The sequence below is a fragment of the Python bivittatus genome, unplaced genomic scaffold (assembly GCF_059951505.1).
Source record: "Python bivittatus isolate LINGU-HERP-01145 unplaced genomic scaffold, Pbiv_v1 ctg000480_np1212, whole genome shotgun sequence".
In the NCBI taxonomy this organism is placed as follows: Eukaryota; Metazoa; Chordata; class Lepidosauria; order Squamata; family Pythonidae; genus Python; species Python bivittatus.
The window spans coordinates 72,698,400-72,716,903 of record NW_028277075.1 but is presented as its reverse complement, the minus strand read 5'-3'; the positions used below and the strand labels follow the sequence as shown (position 1 = coordinate 72,716,903).

Genomic DNA, 18,504 nt, shown 5'->3' with positions numbered 1-18,504 from the left:
TTGCAACTTTGGGTGAATTCTTGATCTTGGATTGTTTTGTGATCCTGCAAGATCAGAGACTGTGGGAGTAGAGCTTGAGGTAAGAGGGTGACAGCTGGTTTCTAGGATTGCTTCCCACCAACTCCCAGTATCCCCCTTCCTGCTGCATCCCCTTTGAGGAGTTTCTATGTTTGTTTGCATGTTATATCTTTCTCATCTGCACGGATACCTATAGAGGCCACTCTTTAATATTCTGGTCAGACGTTGTGGCGTTGGAGCCAATTTCCCATGGGGGCATTACACAGCACTGGAGCAATGCTTAAAGGCATGCTGCCATGTGGACAAAACGAACTGGGCAACTGTGCCCTCCACAGTTCATCCCTCATTTTCTCAATAAAGAGTTGGACAATTATCTCATCCACACAATGCCCAGCTTTTCACTCTTAGGTTGGCAGCATGCTTTAACATCTAAAGGGCATCCTTGCTCAGCGAAGGTTAATCCTTCCCCATTTTGGTTCTCTCCACATGTGGAGGTGACCAGGTGATGATGGGCACTCCTACACACCTGGAGGTTGAGGAAGACTGCTGTAGGGCTTCACTCCAAATGGATGCGAATTAACTATTGGAAAATAGATTGAAATGAGCTCAGTACATTAAAAAGAAGTTTATACTTTAGCTTTTATTTTCTATTGGGAAATATTCAAATTCTTCTGGGAGGTTGTTAATTGGATCAGTGAAGTAATAGCAGAAGTTAGCCACATTTAAATATTTCATTTTGTAGTTCTGAATGAGAGAAGAGAGACAATCTGTAAGAGCAACCATTTCTGGTGGAGAAGGAAAGAGAAAGGGTATGTCATTGGCTTCTGTTAGGCTTTTTGTTGTAAAGAAATGATACTATGGCTTACAGAGTTGGTAAAAGTAGGCAAAATCGCAGGGCATTCAAAGCCAATTTGTTTATTCATTGAAGACCCACACGGAAACTCTTCTGGCTGGTCTTGAGAAAGAGAGAGAGAGAGAGAGAGAGAGAGAGAGAGAGAGAGAGAGAGAGAGAGAGTGTCTGTGAAAAGAATTGGGAGGGCAATTTTGGGAGTGCTGAAAGATACTGTGGACTAGAAATACCATCAACCAATCAGGTAATAGAGATCAGCTATTACTGACTTAAGTGTGCAAATGTGATGGTTATTAAATTCCAGAAAGATGTGAGTTCCAACTGCTCTCAGAGTTTTCTTTCTTTAACACTAATTCTGTGGTGTTAATTCCGTGGCATATATATGCTATTGAACAGAATGATTACAGAATACTCTGGTTTCTCAATTATTCCCAAATGTTTCTAAAATCTAAATTAAAAATAGTCCCATTGTGTCATAACTGTGGTTTGTTTTTACTCCTTGAAGCAATGGTAGCTGGTCTGCCTGCTTCCACAGTAAATATGACTCAAAATTCTGGGCTAGGGGGAAAAGATAGGGAGGAATTTCAGGGGAAGATAACTAAAGGGAAGGGAAAGTGTGAATAGGGCTACCAGGTTCAGGCTGCAAATATCTGGACCACTGGATACTACCAAAGAGATGCTCCGTTGTCATCTCATTGTTATCTAGGTATGTGCAGACTAGATCTGGTTGCTCTGAGTAAAGCATTCTGTTCCTTTCAACCTTTTTCTCAGGTCAGCATGATTTTTGCACTTGCCTTGAAAAGAAATGTATTTTGTGCTTCAACATTTAACTTTAACCTTAGTTTAATCTGGGTCACAAACTTGTTTTTTAAGTTTAAGTTTGGTCCAGTGGACCATAATCTTGCTGCCCTTCAGTACTTCCTAAACTGACTTCCTCAGTTTGCTGAGTACACATCTTTGACAACTGGTTATTTTCATTATATTTTAGGGCACATCATTCCTTGACTCTGAAGGAATCACGAACTGTGAACATCCAGCTGAAGGATTCCTTGCAATGCTGTCTCGATATTAAAAAAAACCAAACTTAACTTTATGATATTTGGAGTTTTATATGATAAGTGATTAAATTTCATATTGTAATTGTTATCTAGGCTTGAAGATATGAAGAATCTAAATAATGTGTCTGAATTCATCCTCCTGGGACTTACTCAGGATCAAGAATGACAGAAAGTCTATTTTGGTCTGTTTTTGATCTTCTATGTGGCAATTCTGCTGGGGAATTTCCTGATCATTGTCACAATTAAGAGCAGTCACCATCTGATTTCTCCCATGTATTTCTTTCTCAGTTACCTTTCTTTTGTAGACATCTGTTATTCCTCAGTCACTGCTCCTAGACTGATAGCTGACTTTCTGGTTAAAAAGAAAACTATATCTTTTGTGCCTGCATGGAACAGCTCTTTGCAGTCCACTTTTTTGGCTGTACTGAAATTTTCCTTCTCACAGTGATGGCATACGACCGATACATTGTGATCTGCAAGCCTCTCCATTATACTGTTATTATGAAGAAGACTGTCTGCAGTTGGATGGTGGTTGTCTCATGGCTGGGTGAGTTTGTACATTCAATTTAACAGATGCTCCTTACTACACAGCTACCTTTCTGTGGTCCTAATGAAATTGATCACTATTTTTGTGATGTCCACCCTTTACTGAAATTGGCCTGCACTGATACCTGCACAGTTGGACTCATTATCATTGCCAACAGTGGTATGATTTCCCTCAGTTCTTTTCTTGTGCTGACTACTTCATACATAGTTATCCTACTCACTTTGAGGACTTGTTCTTCCGAAGGACGTCTCAATGGGTTTTCCACCTGTGCCTCCCACATCACGGTCGTGATTTTGTTTTTTGGCCCCTGCATCTTCCTTTACCTGAGGCCTTCCACCACATTCTCAGAGGACAAGAGTGTTGCTGTTTTCTATACTATTATCACCCCTTTGCTCAACCCCTTAATTTACACCTTGAGAAATGAAGAAGTGAAAAATGGCATAAAAAAATTATGGAGCAAAAGTTTAATTTGGGGAAATAAATTAGAATTAGGTTTAAAAACAAAACCCTGATAATGTAATCATATGTTATATTAATGACAGAGAAGGATATAGTAGCATCTATACTGGAGCCTATTGTAGAAGGAAATCTTCTGTCTTTAGCAAGATTTCAATACATCCTCTCCCCATGTACAATACAATACAAGTATAAAATATATGCAAGGAATTTGTCTTCGGTGACGAACATGTCATAATGAGTATAAAAGTGAAATCTCTAATCAGGATGCTTTAAATTTTGTTACCATGTATAAAGGATTCCCTCTCTCCCTCCCTCCCCCCCCCACAAAATTTAGGGCTGGGGACTGAAGATTTTATCTCTCCTCCTGATGTACAGTGACAATAGTAATGACTACATTTGAAGATGTAATATTTAGTTAGAAATAATTGAATTGACGTTGTCTAATATGGTTAGCTGTGTGTCAGGCCTAGCCCAAGGAACTCCAGGAGACCATGTAAATTCAGTCCAGCAATGTTTATTAGCTACAACCTCTAGCATGAATCTTCCCAGACTGAAACTCCAGCTCCCAAGTAATGCCAGTCACAACACTATGAATTCCTCAGGAAGGTGCCAGCCTCATCCTCTTATCTCTCCCTCGCTCCTCGATGAAAGAACATGTTTTCCTCCCTGAGTGTGGCCTTCATAATTCCATTCTATCACACTGTGTTTCTGGAAGGCTAATTTATTCTTCCTCCTGCTGCAACAGTTCTATTCTGATAATTCAAGGAGCACTAGTTTTTTGTATTAACTACTCAGAGGTACCAAGAAGCTTTATAAGTTTATTCTTTGTATAGTCACATTTGAATGCAACTGGTATTTAGAATCACTTGCATGTGATGAAATCCAAGTGCAAAATAAATAAATAAATAAATAAAAACAGAAAGCTTTCCTGACTATAGGGAGACATGCAAAGATCATGGCTGAATTCTGTGGCTAGTATGTCTGTGGACTGTGTTCTCAAGCTGTGGGAGGAACACTAAGAATGGGTACACTTGCCTTTCTCTTTTACTGATATTCTCACTTTGCAAAAGTAAAGGAAAATGTCTATTTATGTTTGGGAAATTGGACATTTTTAAAAAAAGTTGATTTCTCTATGTTACTTTAGAGATGAGATAGTGGTGGGCAATATTTTCTTGTTACCCACAATTTAAATATCTGTGGGGGGGAGGGGGCAAATAACAACATGTATGTGTTATGTGCCTCATAAAATGTTAGGATGCAAGTGCATAACTGTGACATTGATGCGATGACATTGAACATATGCTGTTATTTTGGCGTCTTTGGCTTTGCTTTGGACACCACTGACTATCACTCATACTCTTTTTTGGCCTTTTTTCTGGCTGTGCTGCTTTTCATATTTTCGGTAGATTTAATACAGAGGCAGGAAAGTGGCAAGGAGGAACTCAGATAATGTAGAGGCTTATTAACTGCCAACTGTGTTTCTGAAAACTTGTGTTAGCACGTGAAATGAGAAACCCATAGTCACCTAGCTTTTGGTGGTGGGGCAAAAGATCAGATGTTGTGGAAGGCAACTGAAGCCACTGTCAGTAGTAGGACATTAGCAGGAACAGTGTGGTTCCTGGACATAGAAAGACTTATAGCATTGAGCTAGTCCAGAGGCATGAAGGGACAGCCCAAAGGAAGTTTTCACCAAGGGATTGGGAGGCATGGAGAAAAAATGGCCTACACTTGTATTCTGCATTTGATGTAAATCCAACCTTTGCTCCAGGTTCAAAGTATCAAGCAGGGCCACCTTATGGACCAAGGAGCTGCACCTTCTCTGTAGAGGACCTTCTCTGTAGAGGACCTGCTCTCTAGAATAATGTCCCCCTGGAGATTTGAACAGCTCCAACCCTTCAAAGAGAACTTTGAAGACCTGGGCTTTTCCCCAGGCCTTGGGCTTGGGTGGGGTGTGCCACTATTGAATTAGCACATGTGTAACATGTTTTCCCCCTTATTGTGACATTTATTTATTGGCTTTTATGTTGGGCTGTGGTTTGTAACTTTGTATGCCACCCAGAGTCATTGATGAGTTGGGTGCCTTAGGAAGTTCTAACTTCTTGGTTATCAGTAGAGGGGAAGCATGAAGCTGAAGCAGATGGGGATGGGGATGGGGCAGAAGGTACAGCTGTAGGCTTTAGGTCACTAGGCCAGCCAGGCATAGGAGGATCCAGATACACTGGCAGCAGGCATGCTATCAAGATAGTAACTGCTTTGGAGACATGTTCACATTGTTGCTAGGCAAGGCCTTGCCATGACAGTACTGACTGTATTAAATAATACCTAATTAGTGGTGTCTAAGCGTTCCTGGATATAATATCTCAAGATATTTTAAGATAATGAAGGCTGCCCTGGAGGTTGGGGCCCAATCAAGCAGGTAATCATGGTGTGGAAGGACAGACTGCCTGAGCAGCTTAGAAGCACCTGTGCTCCTTTCCCTCCCTTCTTGGCCCTCCCCCATCGCCAGGACGACTCAGCTGCCAATCAGTCTGCAGCTGCCAATCAAACAGCAGTGTGAGGAGACGCAGACAGGAGGCAAGATGGCTGCCTGGGAGCTGTGCCACCACAGGCCTCATGAAAAAGAAGCTGCTGAATAAACAGAGCCCAAGCCCAGGAGTTGAAGTAAAGAGGCAAAGTAAGAGATGGGCAGCCCTTAGGAGAAGAGGCAACTGGAAAGGAGGCAGCAGCTGAGAAAACTGAGGAGAGAGAGGTGTTTATTTCCTTCCCTCAGACTGGCATGAGGGAGAAGTTTCCCTCAGATGGTGCAAAGATAGGAAAGAGGAGAAGACTCAGAAAGCCCAGCTAGGAACAAACAAGGAGAAGAGGCAAAGAAAAAGTCAATAGAAATAGTGTAAGGTTTGCCCCGTCCGACAGAGAAACTCTCGTGACACGTGTGGTTCACAAAGAAGGTTTACTCATGTGTAACGTAGTAGTCACAAGCAAAGCCAGGACTGGCTTGGTACAATTGCATCACTTGTTATATTCCCCCCTTCCCGCGCTTTTTTCCCGCCCCGCGATCACGTTGCAGCTGCGGATTATTGGCCCCCAATAATCCCCCTTGATTGTTCATGATGGCAGGATCGGTCAGGGTCCATTGTCCTTGATTGCCAGTCCCCCTCCGGCTGGGTTGGTTCCTCCCCGTTACGTGCAAGCCCGCGGGTTCTGTGCTGCGTTGCGATCTTGTTTCGCTGCCTGCGGCCCCGTTCATTGCTGGCTCGCGCCATTATCAGTTTATAGTTAAAAGCTTCCGTTGCGGTTTTCCTGTTTGGCTGGGCGCAGGTGGCCCGTTAATTAGCGGCGCTTTCAGTTCCTCTTTTCCCCGCTAGCTACCGCCGGTGGATTCCGCGTGGTCTGGCTGCGAGCTTCCCTGAAGCCCCGTGCTTCCCTGAAGCCCCGTGCTGACCGAACCTGACATACCGCCCCCCTGAAGACAATTCCCCCCCCCGGCTCTATTTCGGCGTCCCGGGGTATTTTTTGTAAAAGTCCCGCACTAGGTCCGGTGCCCTTATGTGGGTTTTACTCACCCATTCGCTGTGGGACTTGGGAAAATGTTTCCATTGCACTAGGAGCTGGGTCTGCCCCTTGTGCCTCCGGGCGTCCAGTATCTGGTTGATCTCGAAATGCTGTTCCCCCCGACCATGATGGGTGGTGGCACTCCCTCTGTCTTGTGCCAGGCGTTCCCCGGCTGGTGCAGCTTTAGCAGGCTGCAATGGAACACCGGGTGGATCTTCCCGAGGCTTTTCGGGAGCATCAGCCTGACGGTTACTGGATTGATGACCTCTGCAATGGGGAACGGCCCCACAAACCTCGGGCTGAGTTTTTTCGATGCCTGGTGCGTCTTTAGGTTTTTGGTTGACAGATATACCTGGTCCCCCACTTTCCACTGCTCCTCGGGGAGCCTCTTGCGGTCCGCGTGTTTCTTGTAGTCGGCTTTGGCTCTTTGCAATGCCGCGTGCGCCGCTCGCCGGGTCGCGTCGATTTGGGCGAACCAGGCGTCCAGGGAGTTGATCTGGGATTCCGGTTGAGGCAACTCTGGCATGGGGACGAAGTCTCTCCCGGTGGCTACTTTGAACGGAGAGAACCTGGTACTCTTGTGGACGGCGTTGTTGTATGCCACTTCCGCGAATGGTAGTAACTCCGCCCAATCGTCCTGTTGGTGCCCCACGTAGTAGCGCAGGTACTGTTCGAGCCCCCCGTTCAGGCGTTCCGTGGCTCCGTCCGTCTGCGGATGCGCTGCGGAAGAAAGGGCTTGTTTCGTCCCCACCCGCTTCAGGAACTCCCGCCAGAACCGCGCGATGAAGTTGCCGCCCCGATCGCTGACGACCCGTCGGGGCGCGCCGTGGAGCCGGTAAACATGTTGCACGAACAGTCTCGCCAACCCCTCTGCCGTGGGGACTCGCCGGCACGCTACAAAGTGCGCTTGTTTAGAGAATAAGTCCGTAACCACCCAAATGGCGGTCTTCCCCTTACTCTCCGGGAGCTCTACTATGAAGTCCATGGCGACCTCTTGCCATGGGCCGTCGGGTTCTGCTACCGACTGGAGTAGCCCTCTAGGTTTGCCTTTGGCCCCTTTCGCCGTCGCGCACACCGGGCAACCCCCCGAGTACGCCTCCACGTCCTTACGGAGCGTGGGCCACCAAAACTGCCGCCGGATTAAGTGGAGTGTCTTTACGAAGCCGTAATGCCCCGCGCTCCGGCTGTCGTGGGCTCTTTCCATGACCTCCCGTCGGCAACCCTCGGGCACGTACAGCTTTCCTTCGTGCCACCACAACCCCTCTTGGCTGGTTAGCGCCTCTCGGTTCTGCTTGAGCCAAGCGTCCTGCTCCGCCGCCTCCGCGAACCCTTGCCTTACTTCAGGCGCCGCGTCCCGTCGCTCCCCCTTGGTCTGGCTTCGGGTCACCGCCTTTGCAGCCAGTCTGCTGGCAGGGATGATGGAGTCCACGATCTCCTCCCGTAGGCTGGCGTGCTGGGGCATGCGAGACAGTCCATCTGCTAGGAAGTTGCGCTTCCCGGGGATGTGTTTTAGTGTGAACCTGAACCTCCCGAAGTATTGGGACCACCGCGCCTGTTTGGGGGATAGCTTACGCGGGGTCTTCAGGGCCTCGAGGTTCTTATGGTCCGTCCACACCTCGAACGGTTCAGCTGCCCCTCCAGTAGATGCCTCCACATGGCCAGTGCCCACTTGACTGCGTACGCCTCTTTCTCCCACACCATCCACCTTCTTTCCGTCTCGGTGAATTTGCGGGAGGCATAGGCGCATGGGTGGATGGCCCCCTCCGGGCTGGGCTGGAGCAGGACTGTCCCCGTTGCCACGTCTGACGCATCTACTTGGATTATAAACCGCCGATCTGGGTCGGGATGGCGCAGGATCGGCTCCGCTGTGAACCGCCGTTTTAGCTCCTCAAACGCCCCCTGGCATTCTGCAGTCCACGCAAGTGCCATGCTGGGCTTGGGGGGTTTCCCAGTGCCCTTGGTCTTTAGCAGGTCGGTTAGGGGAAGGGCGATTTGGGCGAAGTTCGGGATAAACTGTCTATAGAAGTTCGCAAACACTAGGAAGCTTTGGAGTTGCCTCCGGGTTTGCGGCGCTTCCCAGACCAGGACATCCTTTACTTTCGCCGGGTCCATCTCAATTCCCCGGCTGGATATTTGGTAGCCGAGGTAGTCTAGTTGCTCTCGATGGAACTCGCATTTCGATAGCTTCGCGTACAGCTGTGCCTTCAGCAGTCTCTGGAGCACCGTGCGCACCAGGCTCACGTGCTCCGCCAGGGTTTCGGTGTAGATGAGGATGTCGTCCAGGTAGACCAGGACGCCCCGGTAGAGTAGGTCGTGCAGCACCTCATTTATTAGCTGCATAAATACCCCCGGGGCCCCTTTTAATCCGAACGGCATCACGGAAAACTGGTAGCTTCCGAGCGGCGTGTTGAACGCCGTCTTCCACTCATCTTTTGCGCGGATCCTGACTCTGAAGTAAGCTTCGCGCAAGTCCAGTTTTGTGAACACCCTCCCCTTAGACAGATGCGACATCAAGTCCTTCATCAGGGGGAGGGGGTATTTGTACTCCGTGCTGATTGCGTTCAGCCCCCGGTAGTCCACGCACATTCGAAGCGAGCCATCCTTCTTCTCCCGGAATAGTACCGGGGCCGCTAATGGTGACTTCGCGGGTTGGATGAATCCCCGCGCTAGGTTCTTGTCTATGAACTCCCGCAGAGCCCCCATCTCTCTCCTTGACAGGGAGTACATTTTCGGCTTAGGCAGGGTCGCCCCTGGCTCTAACTTGATGGCGCAATCACTGGGCCGGTGTGGTGGGAGCTGGTCGGACTCCTTCTCCCCGAACGCTGCCGCCAGGTCTCGATACTCCCTCGGGATTCCGCCGCCCGTCGTGGGTTCCCTGGGCCCGGCCTCTCTCTTTGCGGTTGTCTTGCCAGTCGCCGCTGCCTCCCCACGCCTCGGGATCGTTGCGGGTCTCCGGGGTCCCGGCGCTGCTGCTGCTGCTGTTGCCGGCCGGGTCTCAGGCTCCGTCTGCTCTCGCCCCGTCTCCCGGTGTCTCGGACCCTCCACTTGCCCGTCTGTGGTTGCGGCCGCACCCGTCTCCACGGCTCGGTCCCCTCTGCTCTCGCACTTCGCCGGTCTGTCGACCCCGAACCGCACTGCCTCCGCCGTTCAGTCGACCCGTGGGTTCCGTCGTCGCAGCCATGCCAAGCCGAGTACCACCGCGTAGTCGGCCACCAGGACCACCACAAATCTCAGTTCTTCCCAGTGACTCCCGATCGTCATCTGGACCGGCTCGGTGTAATACTGAGCTGCCCCCCCCCCGCCAGCGTGCCGTCTAGCTGGCTGAATGCAATGGGCTCCCGGAGGCGCCTCAGCTGTAGTCCGAGCCCCGAGACCACAGCTGGGTGCATCAAGCAGTGGGTGCAGCCTGAATCCAGTAGCGCCCGCAGCTGTGCCTCCCCTCCGGATCTCACCCCCCGGATGTGTATTCTCACCCGGAACGGAGGGCAGTCCTCATCTCCTATTGGGTCCGCGCGCCTCGACTCCCCTGCTCGCACTGGGACGCCGTTCAGTGCGAGCGCGCCTCGTTTCCCGCCGGCTCCGAGTCCTCTCCGGAGGACGCCGTCTCCGGGGTCAACCACCCCCTGCGTCCTTTCTCGGTCACCGCCGCCACTGCCCCCTTCCGCGGTCGGTTGCCGGCCCTTTTCCCGGTCGCACGCGGGGGCTTGACTTCAGGCCGTGGTGAGGCTCCTTCCCGCTCCGTCGGGCACTGCGCCGCTCGGTGGCCTCTGCCTCCGCACCGGAAGCACAGGTTCGGGGCTCTGGTCACCTCTCGCACCCCGGTGGACTGCCGCCGACTGCTCTGCCTTTCCTCGGGGGTTCTCTCCCTCGGCTGGTCCCTCGTCTGGTCCCGTCGCCTCGCGCTCTGTTGGATCTGCCGCCATGCCGATTCCGCCGTTCCGGCCAGCCAGATCCAATCTTTCACTGTGGACGGGTCGTCCCGCCCCAGTGCCCGCTCCAGGATCTCTGGATTGAGCCCCCTCTTAAAATACTTCACCCTCAGGGACTCCGGCCAGTCCGTGAGCTTCTCTGCCAACCTCCGGAACTCCAGGGCGTACCCTGATACCGACTTGCCCCGCTGTCTGAACTGCAGGATGTCGTCCTCTGCCCGCTTGGCGCTCAATGTGTCCTCGAATCTGTCCCGGAGCGCCTGCATGAAGTCCGGGAAACTCCGTAGTTCCGCCGCGTTGGCATCGTATAGTCCGATCACCCAGCTAGCTGCTTGACCATCTAGCAGCTCGGCCACGTAGGATACTCTATCCTCGTCCCTAGCGAATAGGTGACCACCCCTCTGCCTGAACCCCCTAACGTGCGTCAAAAAGTGCGGCAGCTGTTCAGGGTCCCCTGAGAACTTTCCAGTGATACCTCGAAGTCTCAGGGCGTCTGCCGCCCGTCGGTCCACCGACCGGGGCATCGTGGGCGGTGCCGGCTGAGGTGCCGGACCGCCACCCCTGTTGCTCGCCCCCTCGCTCACCGCCGGTGGTCCCACTCTCTGTAGCAGGGTCTGGAGCATCGCCTCCATGGCGTCTAGGCGCCGCTCGACTCTCTCCTCTAGTCGGGCGAACTTCTCGTCCCACTCGCGGTTCCGGGACCCTGAACCTCGGGTCATCGTGACGCCTGAACCGTCTGGCCCTTGGTTCACGCCCATCGACCACCGCTCGGCTGGAGGGCGCCCGGTCCTGGCCGCTGTCCCGTCGCTCCCGGGTGGCTCTGACCATCCCTCCTCGAGCCTGGGTTCCTCGTGCTCCAGCTGACCCACGGATTCCTCGTCGCTGGTCATGCCTGTATTGGAAAAGGAAATGCCCCTCGGTGGTACCGGGTAGCGCTAACGGTGAGTCCTGGCTTTATGTAAGGTTTACCCCGTTCGACAGAGAAACTCTCGTGACACGTGTGGTTCACAAAGAAGGTTTACTCATGCGTAACGTAGTAGTCACAAGCAAAGCCAGGACTGGCTTGGTACAATTGCATCACTTGTTATATTCCCCCCTTCCCGCGCTTTTTTCCCGCCCCGCGATCACGTTGCAGCTGCGGATTATTGGCCCCAATAATCCCCCTTGATTGTTCATGATGGCAGGATCGGTCAGGGTCCATTGTCCTTGATTGCCAGTCCCCCTCCGGCTGGGTTGTTTCCTCCCCGTTACGTGCAAGCCCGCGGGTTCTGTGCTGCGTTGCGATCTTGTTTCGCTGCCTGCGGCCCCATTCATTGCTGGCTCGCGCCGTTATCAGTTTATAGTTAAAAGCTTCCGCTGCGGTTTTCCTGTTTGGCTGGGCGCAGGTGGCCCGTTAATTAGCGGCGCTTTCAGTTCCTCTTTTCCCCGCTAGCTACCGCCGGTGGATTCCGCGTGGTCTGGCTGCGAGCTTCCCTGAAGCCCCGTGCTTCCCTGAAGCCCCGTGCTGACCGAACCTGACAAATAGAACAGTCAATATTTCTGATAGAACAGAAATAGAAAGCAGAAGCTAAAAAAGATAAAAAACAGATTGAACTTTGTAAGCTTTCCTTCTGTAAAATAAAAGTCTCCCCCGTATCCACTGAAGTGAGATACAAAACCCAACCAACTGCCAAGTTTCCAATGCTTTGAGTCTATTGAGTCTGGGTCAATCTGGTTATTGGTGGTTGAAAAAAAGAACATCAGGAATCCGAAACTGTTGTTTCCAGTTTAGCCCAGAAATGGTCGGTGCAAGGGGATGATCCAGTCTACCCTCCCAAATGTGATACTGAGAGTCCAAGATGGCTTTCAAAAGCCACTGGCATACCATTGCTTGCTCTGCTACCAGTGGAAGTATCAACATGGAGTGCCCAGTCATGATGATCTGCTTATCTTTGGTCATGCTAGTAGGCAAAGTTTGAATGATTGTGGGCACATTCAGCCCCTGAACTCTCTGGAAGGCTTCAGTATGCCATCCAGTATGGGTGATGATGGACAGTGTGGTCCTACGCATCCGGAAGTTAGGGGAGACTGCTATAAGGCTTCACTTCAAATGGATGCTAATTAACTACTGAAAACTAGATTGAAAGGAGTTCAGTACACTAAAAAAAGTTCATAGGTTAGCATTTATTTTTCATTTGGAAACATTTGAATACTTCTGGGAGGTTGTTAACTGGATCAATGATGTAATGGCAGAACCTAGCCATATTTAAATACTTCATTTCATGGTTCTGAATAAGGCAAGAAAGACAACCTTTAAGAGCAACCCTTTTTGGTGGACAGAGAGAGAAAGAGGCTGTGCATTGGCTTCATTTGGGCTTTACTTATAAAATGGGCAGCTGAAGAAAAGATACTATGGCTTACAGAATTGGGGAAGACGAAGGTAGGCAGAATCACAGAGCATTCAAAGCCAGTTTGCTTATTTATTGAAGAGCTTCATGGAAACTCACCTGGCTGGTTGAGAGAGAGTGTGGGAGAGAGAGAGTGTAAGCAGAATTTTGAGGACAAGTTTGGTAGGGCTGGAAGATGCTATGGACTAGAGATAGCTCAACCAATCAAGTAATGAAGGAGATTGGCTATAATTGATTTAAGTATGCAGACATGATAGTTACTATATTCCAGAAAGATGTGAGTTCTACCTGGTTTCAAAGTTTTGTTTAGCACCTATTCTGTGGCATATATATGTTGAACAGCATGACTGAGGAATAGTCTTGTTTTGCAATCACTCCCCAAATGTTTCTGAAATCTAAATTAAAAATGGCCCATTTTCTCATGTGTGATTTGTTTTTCCTCCCCAAAGCACTGGGAGCTACTCTGCTTGCTTGCAAACTAAATGTACTCAAAATTCCTGGTTGGATGAAAACATTAGAGAGGAGTTGCAGGGTAAGATAACCAACTGGAAGGGAACGAGTGAACAGGGCTACCAGGTTGGGCTGTAGAAATCTGGATTACTATTAGATAACATTTTCTATGTGTGTGTCTTTAGTCATTCTTGACTCCTGGCAATTAATTGGACACGTACGCGTAGTTGGCAAAAGTTTCAGAAGTGGTTTACCATTGCCTTTTTCCTAAGGCTGAGAGAGAGTACCTGGCCCAAATTTATTTTGCTGGTTTTGTGGTCGAAGGCAAAACTAAAACTCATGGTCTCCTTGTTTCTAGCCTGGTACCAAACTGGCTTTCAGATAATAAGAAAACTCTAATTCTGCTGCCATCTCATTGAAAACTGGACTTTTACAGACCAGATCTGGGAGCTCTAAGTTAAATACTCTTTCCCTTCCTGTGTTTTCCTGAGGGCCTTGGAACAATCAAATATTTTAAAAAAACTGAACGTATAAATTTTACTCTATTTTTTATTCAGGCATATTAAATGCCTTTTTTTTTTTCATTTGCCACATTCAGGTTAAGCTGGTAGCCACTGTAGGAGGCTTTGAAAACAAAGGAAAACATGCTGGTTATATATGACAACATTTTTACTCTTTTTCCATATAACTCCAAAACACGGCTATATAATGCTAAATTCTCATACCCTCTATAATGCAAATACGGTTTGTATTGCCGTCTGAACTACCTGTTAGTTTACCTGGCTGGACAACAGTTGAATTTGTTTTTATAGTGATAGAACAAGCTGGTTTAAGTTGCAGAGCCTAGCTGTATACATGCCAACATGCAAACTTCCGCTGTATTAGAAATACCATATCAGGGCTGTAGAAATCCAGATGATTGCTAGCTGCAACAACTTTAGTGCCATTTAGTGCTTTTCTAAATGTTTACATCCCAGTCACAACGTGCCTTACTGCTTCACTTAAAGCAGTGGGCACTGAACTGCAGCCTTAATTATTTGGATTTATTCCATTTGGAAAGAACAAAAAGGGCAGCAAGAGATGGTATTCCAATATTGGCGTTTCTTCCTATCTAGCAGTATATTACATCTCAGTTCTCTGCATGAGATTCTGAACACACCATGTATAATAAGGGAAAACAGACTGAAAAATGTATTCTTGTCATGTCATTATTGCTAGATGACCGAATCAGGACATTTGGCTATGATTTACATGCGATCCAATAGAACAAAAGAACACCAATGGCATTCAGTGATGCTGATGATTCCTATTAAAGTCAGTAGCTGATTTTGGAGCGCCTATAAAATGTGAAGGTTTTGACAGGATTGTTTGTATAACTGAATGAAACAGTGATTGGTCAACATGATGTTTGAATATACATTGAAAAGAAACGTATTGGATACCTAAACATTTGGCTTTAACCTTACTTTAATCTAGGTCACAAATTTCTTTTTCAAGAAAAGCTTCCCCAGTGTCTGTGAGATTGTTGCCCTTCAGCACTTCCTAACTGACTTCCCTGAATTGCTGAGTATACATTCAATTTCTGACAACTGTTTATCTCCATTAAATTTTAGGGTAATCATTTCTTATGTCTGAAGGAATCAGGAGTTGAGAACATCCAGTTCAAGGATTTTGTCAGTCTGCTATGGTGTGTATATATTTTTTAAAAAACCCAAACCTTTATTTGAGAATACTCCTAATTTTACATGATCGGTGATTGAACATTGTGTTGTAATGTGTTATCTAGCCTTGAGAATATGGAGAACCTAAATAATGTGTCTGAATTCATCCTCCTGGGGCTTACTCAGGATCAAGAGTTACAGAAAGCTTGTTTTGGTCTGTTTTTGATCTTCTATGTGGCAATTCTGCTGGGGAATCTACTGATCATTGTCACAATCAAGAGCAGTCACCACCTGACTTCTCCCATGTATTTCTTTCTCAGTTACCTTTCCTTCATAGATATCTGTTACTCCTCTGTCACTGCTCCTAGACTGATAGCTGACTTCCTGGTTAAAAAGAAAACCATCTCTTTTGTTGGTTGCATAGCACAGCTCTTTGGGGTTCACTTTTTCGGCTGTACTGAAATTTTTCTTCTCACACTGATGGCATACGACCGATACATTGCGATCTCCAAGCCTCTCCATTATACCGTTATTATGAAGAAGACTGTCTGCAGTTGGATGGTGATTCTTTCATGGCTGGGTGGGTTTGTACATTCAATGGTACAGACACTCCTCACTACACAGCTACCCTTCTGTGGTCCTAATGAAATTGATCACTATTTTTGTGATGTTCACCCTTTATTAAAATTAGCCTGCACTGATACCTACATTATTGGACTTCTTGTCATTGCCAACAGTGGCATGATTTCCCTCAGTTGTTTTCTTGTGCTGACTATTTCTTACATTGTTATCCTATTCACATTGAGGACCCGTTCTTCTGAAGGACGTCTCAAGGCTCTTTCAACCTGTGCTTCCCACATCACGGTTGTGATTCTGTTTTTTGGCCCCTGCATCTTCCTTTACATGAGGCCTTCAACCACGTTTTCAGAGGACAAAAGTGTGGCTGTTTTCTATACTATTATCACTCCTATGCTCAATCCGTTAATTTACACCTTGAGAAATGAAGAGGTAAAAAATGCCATGAGGAAATTACGGAGCAAAAGAGTAGTTTGGGGTAGGAAATTAAAAGTGGATTTAAAAATATAACCTTGGTATAATCACATGTCATATTAATGGTGGAGAAAAGTGGATTAGCATTAGTACTGGGCCTGTTGGAAGGGGGAGTTTTCCATCTTTAGCAAAGTTTCAACAAAAATGAATCATGTCCGCTTGAAATAATGAGCATATAAGTGGAGCTTCTAATTCAAGATGCCTTACATTTTGATATTATGTATAAATAATTTTTTCCCCCTAAGGTTCATGGCTAGGGACCGAAGATTTAACCTTTCGTCCTGACATACAGTGAAAACAGTAACTATTACATTATGAGATGTAATATTTAGTCAAAAATAATTGTTGCTATAGGCTTGTGACGCTGGGTCAATGCAGAGGGAAAATGTCCCACTTACTTTTGAAAATCTTATTTATGTGGTTATCTGTGTTTCAGGAAGGCTAATTTATTCTTCCTCCTGCTGCAATAGTTCTATTCTGATGATTCAAGGAGCACTAGTTTTGTGTGTTAACTACCCAAGAGGTACTAAGAAGCTCTATAAGTTTGATCTCTGTATAGTCACATTTGAATGCAATTGCTGTTTAGAATCACTTGATGAAATCCATGCAGGAAATTAATTTTAGACATAGACAGCTTGTCTGCCTTTAAAGGAGATATGTTCGGTAGCCAGTATGTCTGTGGACTGTGTTCTCAAGCTGCAGGAGGAATACTAAGAATGGCCACATAGGCCTTTCTATTTTCCTGATATTCTCACTTTGCAAAAATAAAGGAAAATAGGTGCCCATGTTTGGGTAAGTTGAAGAATTTCTAAGACTTTTTTTTAAAAAGATAATTTTGTTATGATAACTTAGAGATGAGATAATGGCAGGCAATATTTTTTTTCCTCTCCACAATTATATACAATGTCAGCAAGTCTCTCTGTCACCATCAGTATCCGCAAGGGTAGGCAAATGATAAAATGTGTGTGACTATGTGTTTCATAAAATATCAAGATGCAAGAGCATAACTGTGGCATTTATGTTATGACATCATTGCCTGTATGGTCTTATTTTGATGTCATTGGGCTTTGTTATTGATGCTGCTGCCGATCACCCACACTGTTCTTTGGTTTTTTTTTTGTTCCTACTGCCCTTTCAGGGTAATTTAATACAGAAACAAGAACACAGCCAGGAGGAACTCAGAAAAATCCTGTAGTAAATGAAGAGGCTTATTGATTGTTGATGCTGTTTGTCAAAGCGTATCTTAACTTGTGAAAAGAAAAACCGAGAGTCACCAAGCTTGTTGGTGGGGCAAAAGATCAAATGTTGAGGGAAGGCAACTGAAGCCACTGTCAGTAGGAGGACACTAGGAGGAACAGTGTGGTTCCTGGACAGATCAAGGCCTATGGCAGTGAGCTAGACCAGAGGCATGAAGGGACAGCCCAGAGGAAGTTTTGACCAAGGAATTGGGAGTCATGGAGAAAAAATGGCCTGCACTGGTATTCTTGTGAAGATGTAATCTCTTCAACAAAGCATCTGATGAAAATCCAATCTTTGCTCAATGTGTGCGAATAAAGCCAGGGCAGAGAACTTTGCCAGCGGGAGAGGTTTGGAGGAGAATGCCAGTGAATTTTAGCCTGCACATTTCCAGTCAGCTTTCTTTCTGTTTATTCCATCAGCACTGTAACTTCCCAACATAATTTGAGCTCTCTTCTGTGTTGTATTGTTAATAATAAAATCAATTTTGAATTTATTAAATTGCCTTGAGTGTTTTATCTTGCCTTTCCTCTAAGAAGATCATGGTTTTGTATGTTGGATCATCAGGTAGGCAGGAAGAGGTGATGTTGTCCTCAGTCTGCTTCTAGGCTGCTGGGAATTTGCCTTCCCACTGAGAGTTCCTGTTCTACATCAAACATAACGTTTTTCCTGCTGGTGCAAGCAGGACACTCCGTTACATCTCCATTGCAGATGGCTGGTCTGTACGTTGATGGTAACCCCCAGACCCTGCTTCCTGCCTTTGACCTCCATTTTATGATGAGCTGATGGCCTGCTTCCCATGAAATGCTGGACAGAAAAAGATTTCTGGAAAAAAAAAAACTTCATTTCCAGATAGGTTACACATGGGTGTCAATCAACTTTAGCGTGCAGTGCAGAAAAATCCAACCCTTTAACTGTGAAGTTTGAGAGTGTTCCTTGTCCACTGCTAGCAATCTCATCTACTCATGAAACCTCTATTGACAACTTCCTCAATAGGCATACTTCACTGTGTTCTGAACAAAGTTTATGCAGAATATTTATTTATTTATTCATAAATCAAATTTATATCACCGCCCAACTCCCCCACAAGGAGGGGCTCTGGGCGGTTTACAACCACACAGTTAAAACCAATAAAAGCATAAATAGTACAGTATAAAATACAATGATTAAATATGATAAAATCCAAGCGATGGTGGTATTGTTGCAGCCTGGGACCAGATAATATTGGTCAGGTAGGACTAGGGAACCAGCCATCCCCAAAACTGACCTTTCCCATCCCCACCGCATGCATAATAACAAAACCAGGT

General features: G+C 47.0%; 1 protein-coding gene and 1 pseudogene across 1 annotated transcript; both read left to right on the top strand.

The window, feature by feature from the left end:
* Positions 1-2,029: 2,029 nt before the first annotated feature.
* LOC148215038 (olfactory receptor 4S2-like) lies at positions 2,030-2,985 on the top strand (annotated as a pseudogene).
* A 12,049-nt stretch (positions 2,986-15,034) lies between these two features.
* Positions 15,035-15,997, top strand: LOC148215037 (olfactory receptor 4S2-like). The gene has a single exon (XM_088145160.1). It carries the CDS (start codon positions 15,047-15,049, stop codon positions 15,995-15,997), a length of 951 nt encoding a protein of 316 aa, XP_088001286.1. The 5' UTR covers positions 15,035-15,046.
* Positions 15,998-18,504: the final 2,507 nt, after the last annotated feature.